The sequence below is a fragment of the Vipera berus genome (genome assembly GCF_964194415.1).
Source record: "Vipera berus genome assembly, chromosome: Z".
Lineage (NCBI taxonomy): Eukaryota > Metazoa > Chordata > Lepidosauria > Squamata > Viperidae > Vipera > Vipera berus.
The window spans coordinates 13066989-13073624 of record NC_138205.1 but is presented as its reverse complement, the minus strand read 5'-3'; the positions used below and the strand labels follow the sequence as shown (position 1 = coordinate 13073624).

The 6636-nt window shown below is 41.8% G+C and overlaps 1 protein-coding gene across 1 annotated transcript; it reads left to right on the top strand.

Annotated features, from left to right (window-relative positions):
• Window positions 1–616: 616 nt before the first annotated feature.
• LOC308678647 (olfactory receptor 10P1-like) lies at window positions 617–1552 on the top strand (the record flags this gene model as incomplete). Its single annotated transcript, XM_081345876.1, has 1 exon — window positions 617–1552. One exon carries the CDS (start codon window positions 617–619, stop codon window positions 1550–1552), a length of 936 nt encoding a protein of 311 aa, XP_081202002.1.
• Window positions 1553–6636: the final 5084 nt, after the last annotated feature.

The window sequence follows — 6636 nt, the reverse complement described above, 5'->3', positions numbered from 1 at the left end:
AAGACAGAGAATTTAATTTTTAAATGATGCTAAGTAGAATGCTATGAGAGTTTTAGCTTAAAATTTTTTGCCCATGCATTAGCATTTAATTCTTTTGAACCAGAGAGAGATGATGCCTGAAATTTCTGCAGATTTTTATGTTCCTGTCTAGATGGAAAAGGACATTCTTTATATAACATGAATGGATTACAATGGGTGATAAATGATTAAAACTAATTGTGTTTAATGGGAAATTGAGCTGGCTTTATCATAAATTGGTTTCCTTGGAATTGCAATCTTCCAGGTACCTGAGGATTTTACAATTGCTAGTCATAATCTCAAAGCAGGTTCAGTTCTGAAAATATCCATAAATGAGTTGTCAGAAAAGGTTCCTTGAATGGTTGACTAGCATGATATAATCAAATGCAAAGTGGATATGAAATAAATTTAAAAACAGAATTTAATTGCAGTTGTCCTCAATTCTAAAGATTTGATCCAATTTGCTCCTTACGAATAAAAATGAAGGAAACAAGAGACAGGTTTTTAGTGTGAGAATCCTATTGAATTGTTAAGAATAATTCTTTAATTCTTTATTAACAGTCTTCTTTTGTTCCCAGGTTTTAACATGAATGATACCATGAAAAAACACAACCAGTCCTGTCTCACCGAAATTGTCCTGTTGGGCTTCTCAGATTTCCAGACTTGGCAGGAACTTCTGTTTTCCCTCATTCTCATATTCTACCTCATAGCCTTGATGGGCAATGGTTTGGTTTTACTCCTCACCATTGTCAGTCCCACACTTCACACCCCAATGTACTTCTTCCTCTGGAACTTGTCCTTTTTGGAAATTGGCTACACCTCCTCCATCAGCCCAAAGATGTTAGTGAACTTATTATCAGAGAAGCAGACTATATCCTTTTGGGGCTGTGGATGTCAAATGTATTTCTTCCTTCTCTTTGGTGTCACTGAGTGTTGTCTTCTTTGTGTCATGGCATATGACCGCTATGTTGCCATTTGCAAACCCTTGCAGTACCCATATATCATGAACCTCAGGGAATGTGCTATGCTTGCTGCTGTGTCATGGGCCACTGGTGTTTTTGTAAGCTTGGGGTACTCAGTTTTAATCTTTACCTTTCCCTTCTGTAGGTCAAATCAAATTAGCCATTTCTTCTGTGACCTTATGCCTGTTCTGAGGCTGGCCTCCACCTATACCTACAAAAATGAGGTGACCATTTCTACATTGACAGTGGTAGCTGACGTGATACTCTTTTTGCTAATCCTCTATTCCTACATCCTCATCATCTCCACTATTCTCATGATGCCACTGGCCAAGGACAGGCGTAAAGCATTCTCCACTTGTTCCTCACATCTCACGGTTGTCTTCATTTTCTACGGAACTATTATTTTTACTTACCTTCGTCCCAACTCAGCCTATTCTGTAGAAAATAACAGGATGTTTGCGCTGCTTTACACGGTAGTGACCCCAAGCTTGAACCCCATCATTTACAGCTTGAGGAATAAAGAGATAAAAGCTGCTTTCATGAAATCATTACAAAAGAAACAGACCTTCTAAGGTAACAATTGAATTGTATCAATTAGTTTTATCAGGTTACAGTTGTCCCACATATATTTGTAGAGAAAACCTTAGAAGCTACCACTGCAGGTGTTCCTCTTAAGTCTGGACTAACACAGAGCTTGGAATAGATTTCCTTAAATGAAAGTGAACTGTAATGGATTATTCTGGCAGTATATAAGTAAAGGATTACAAGGAAGGCTGCCAGGTTGTTCAGAGAAATGTAGAGAAAAAGGGCTCAGGTGGGGGTTGAGAAGAAGGACATAGGGCAGAAGGATCAAGATGAGATGCTAGAAGGTAGCATACAGGTTCATTGATCAGCTGCATGCAGAACCCATTGTTGTGGTTCAACTGGGAAGGGTCTAAAGCCTAAGTTATCATAAGCTTGCTTCCCAAATCAGCAATAATGGTGCACAGAGTACATTATACTGGCTGTAGAATTTTAAAAGCACGCATCATGGTGCTGACAGATAGTCAAGGAACTCAACCAATAACTTTCTTCCTTGGAGATAAAAACAAATTAAGCATCTTCTATGGTACAAGAATCTTCACTCATTATCTTTCCCAGGAATGTTGCAAAATTTCCATTGTTTGTAACTCATTCAGCATTTTTAATTTATTTCAACTATCTGAAACCTTATTGAAAAAATATGCCATACTCTATGTAAATGGGTTAGTTAGTTAGCTGAAGACCTGGCTCTTCGAGCTCTCTGGCCCAGGCTGAGGATTAATCTTATTTTAACTGGGGTTTTATTTATGCAGGGACAAATATAATTTTTTTAAAATTTGTTGTTAACTTTTGTATTTTGGTTTTTTAATCACCCTGTAAACCGCCCTGAGTCCTTCGGGAAAGGGCGGTATATAAATGTGATAAAAGAAAGATAATAGTTCAATTTTACCCTTTTCTCTAGAAAATCTTCTGCAGATTTTTAGTGTTGCTTTAGAAGCTACTGAGTCACCAAGTTCTCTAAAAGGCAGAACACATAATTCCTGAAATTCTACTGTGTTTGGTAGATGGATAAGAATATTTTCCCCCTGATTATTAAAAAGAAGCAATGTGCTTCAATTATGATGAATGAGATGACAGCAGGTTCTTCCCCCAATCAACGTCTTTGAAATTCTTGTCCTCCTGATGTGTTAGAACAGACATGTCAAACACAAGGCCTGGGGGCCGGATCCAGCCCGCGAAGTGATTTCATGCGGCCCGCGAAGCCATCCTGGAAACAGTGAGGGAATGGCCCCCACTGCCTTGGCCCTGGCCCAGAGACCCTCCTCCTGCCAGAGACCCCCAGATCTGTCCCACTCCTGCCCAGGCCCCCATAGGCACCCTTGATGCGAACGATGTAGAGCTGACCACGCCCACCCAGTAGGCCATACGCACTCTAACCACGCCCACCCAGTAGGCCATGCCCACCCAAGCCACACCCACCCGGCCCCCTGAGGGCAACCGCAATGCTGATGCGGCCCTCAATGAAATTGAGTTTGACACCCCTGTGTTAGAAGAAACCATTGTCAAGATGATTCAGCTTGCATGGGACATATGAGCCAAGAGCATATTCCATGGTTCTCTTTATTCTTAGGGAGTCCAAAATAATAATGCCTCTTCCCTCTGGATATACCTTATCCCATTCAGTCAGGATGGTCCTGTCATCTCATAATTCAAGATCATTAAATGTTTCTTTTCTATAGTGCTTTCAGGACAAAAGATAACAGGTGTCTGAAGACTACTGTCCATTGTTGTCTCATTTTCAGCTGACTGGAAGGTTTTGGTGTTTGTGAACAGGATTGATTAATGATGAACAATGGGAAATACATTCATGGATATTTCTGATAATCTTGTTTTGTGATATAAGCTACCTGGAACCTTGGCTAGATGAGGGCTCTTGTTAAATTTAGAGGAGTGTACAATATCAATTAGTGCTTCTTATGCCAGGATCCTTTCTCAGCCACCTGCCATGTAATAACATGATAAATCAGTTCTCACTGTGACAGCAGTTCATCCACTTTCAAAATTACAAAGCCAAGACTGATTAATACAGGTAATGCTCGACTTACAACATTTCATTTAATGACCATTCAAAGTTACAACAGCAGTGAAAAAAGTGACATATGACTGTTTTTCACACTTACAACCATTGCAGCATCCCCATGGTCACATGATCAAAAGCCAGATGCTTGGTACCTGACTCATATTTATGACGGTTGCAGTGTCCTGTGGTTACCTGATAACCTTTTGTGACCTTCTGACAAGCAAAATCAATGGGGAAGCCAGATTCACTAAACAGCCATGTTACTAACTTAACAAGTGCAGTTATTCACTGTGGCAAGAAAGGTTGTAAAATGGGGCAAAATTCACTTAACAACTGTCTCTCTTAGCAACAGAAATTTTGGGCTCATGGCAGGCGCCTCACGCTCTTCCCTCTTGAGGCAGCATCCCTGAGGACTTCTTAGGAGCCGGGGAGCGATGCTGCCTCAAGAGGGAAGAGCGTCAGGCGGGAGCTGGCAGGGCAGTCCTGCACACGCGCACACTCCCCGGCTGCTAAGGAGCACTCCTTAGCAGCCAGGGAGTGCGCGCGTGTGCAGGACTGCCCTGCCGGCTCCCGCCCGACGCCGGATGGCTCAGCCGATGCTGCCTCAAGAGGGAAGAGCGTGAGGCGCCTGCCATGGCTCCCCGAGGACTCCTTAGGAGCCGGGGAGCACGCGCGTGCGCAGGACTGCCCTGCCGGCTCCCGCCAGACGCCAGCCTGCCCTGCTTCCTCCACAGTGAGAGGGGAGGGCATGCCTTCCCGGGCTTGCTGATTTTCCGGCGTATAAGACGAAAAATCTTGAAAATCATCTCAAAAGTTGGGGGGTCGTCTTATATGCCCAGTCGTCTTATACGCTGGAAAATACGGTACTCAGTTTTAATCTTTACCTTTCCCTTCTGTGGGTCAAATCAAATTAGCCATTTTTTCTTTGATCTTATGCCTGTTCTGAGGCTGGCCTCTACGTATACGCACAAAAATGAGGTGGTCATTTCTACATTAACAGCACTAAGTAACCTGATACTCTTTTTGCTAATCCTCTATTCCTACATCCTCATCATCTCCACTATTCTCTTGATGCCAGTAGCCAAGAATAGGCACAAAGCATTTCCCACTTGTTCCTCACATCTCACGGTTGTCTGCATTTTCTATGGAACTATCATTTTTTACTTACCTTCGTCCCAACTCAGCAGATTCTCCGGACAGTAACAGGATATTTGCCCTGCTGTACACAGTAGTGACCCGAAGCTTGAACCGCATCATCTACAGCTTGAGGAATAAAGAGATAAAAGGTGCCTTCATGAAATCAATAAGAAAGAAATAGTCTTCCTAAGGTAATAATTGAATTGTATCAATTGGTTTCATCAGGTTACAGTTCTCCCACATATATTTGTAGAGAAAACCTTAGAAGCTACCACTGCAGGTGTTCCTCTTAAGTCTGGAGTAACACAGAGCTTGGAAGAGATTTCCTTAAATGAAAGTGAACTGTAATGGATTATTCTGGCAGTATATAAGTAAAGGATTACAAGGAAGGTTACAGTTGTCCAACAGATATTCATAGAATAAACCTTAGAAAATACCAGAGCAAGTGTTCCTCTCAACTCTGGAATAACACAGAGCTGGGAATTGATTTGCTTAAAACAAGGAGAACTGAAGTTGATTATTCTGGTGATATGTAAGTAAAGTAAAGAATTCACTGGCCATTTTCTTACAATGAAGGCTGCCAGACAGTTCAGAGCAATGTAGAGAGGGGAAGAAGAAGGAGGTGGTATGAAGGTCAGAAGAAACAAGGTGAGATGCAAGAGACCATGTATGTTCTCTGATCAGCCATTATTAGAATTCATTGCAGTTGTCCAACTGAGAAATGACTAAAGCAGGTGATCATGAGCACTGCCTACCAAACCAACAATGACTGCAAATGTTGTACAAGATACATTTATGCAAAGAGGTTCTTGGCTGTGGATTTTAAAAGCAAAGAGCACAGTATCAACAGACAGTAAAGGACATCAATCAATACATTTCTTGGAGATACAAATTAATTAAACATCTTTTATGGTACAAGAGGTTTCACCCATTGATTTTCTCAGGAATCCTGCAAAATTTCTATTGCTTGTAACTCAGTCAGTATTTATCATTTATTTCAACATTGTCTGAAACCTTATTCAAAAAGTAGCCCCTGTATGACACACATGTAAGCAGTTGATGTTTAGTTCTATTTAATCTTCATAAAGCCCTAAATGGCATGGGTCTGGGTTACTTACGGGAGCACCTGCGGCCGGCATCAACTTCCCTTCGTCGAGTGCGCTCCCACAGAGAGGGCCTCCTTAGGGTGCTGTCGGTCAAAGAGTGTCGACTGGCGGCCCCCAGGGGGAGGGCGTTCTCTGTGGGCGCACCAGACCTGTGGAACCGTTTACCGGTGGAGCTCCGGATGGCTCCCGACCTTCGCTTCTTCCGGCGTGATCTTAAAACCCACCTTTTTGAACAAGCCGGCCTGACCTGATGGGATGGGGTTGGGTTTTATAAATTGGCCTTAACTTTTAATCTGTACTAATTTATTACGGGCATCACTGTTTTTTTTTTTTTTTTTTTTTTATTGAAAAGTTTTAAAAATACAGTTTTCCTTTAAAAAACCCCCTTCCCCCTCCCTACCTCCCCTCCCTACCTCCCCCCTTCCCCCCCCTCCCCCCCTCCCTCCTCCCCCCCACCTCCCCCTAACCCCCCTCTCCCCCCCGGACTTCCCAGAGCTAAATACAAGGTATATATATATAAAAAGGCAATCATAAACAACCATATACTAACAACTATAAATTCTAAAATCCATCACTCTCTAACTTATATAGGATCAAACAAAACTTAGCATTATTAAATATATATAGAAGACAAAATAAAAAAAGAAAAAAGAAAACGAAAGAAGACTTATTCAAATGCTAGATAAAACTTCTTGACCCTATACTTATTCTGGGCATCACTGTTTAATTACTTTTTAATAATTTTTAATTTTTGTATCTTGTTTTTATTATGTATTGCCCTGTTCACCGTCCTGAGTCCTTCGGGAGAAGG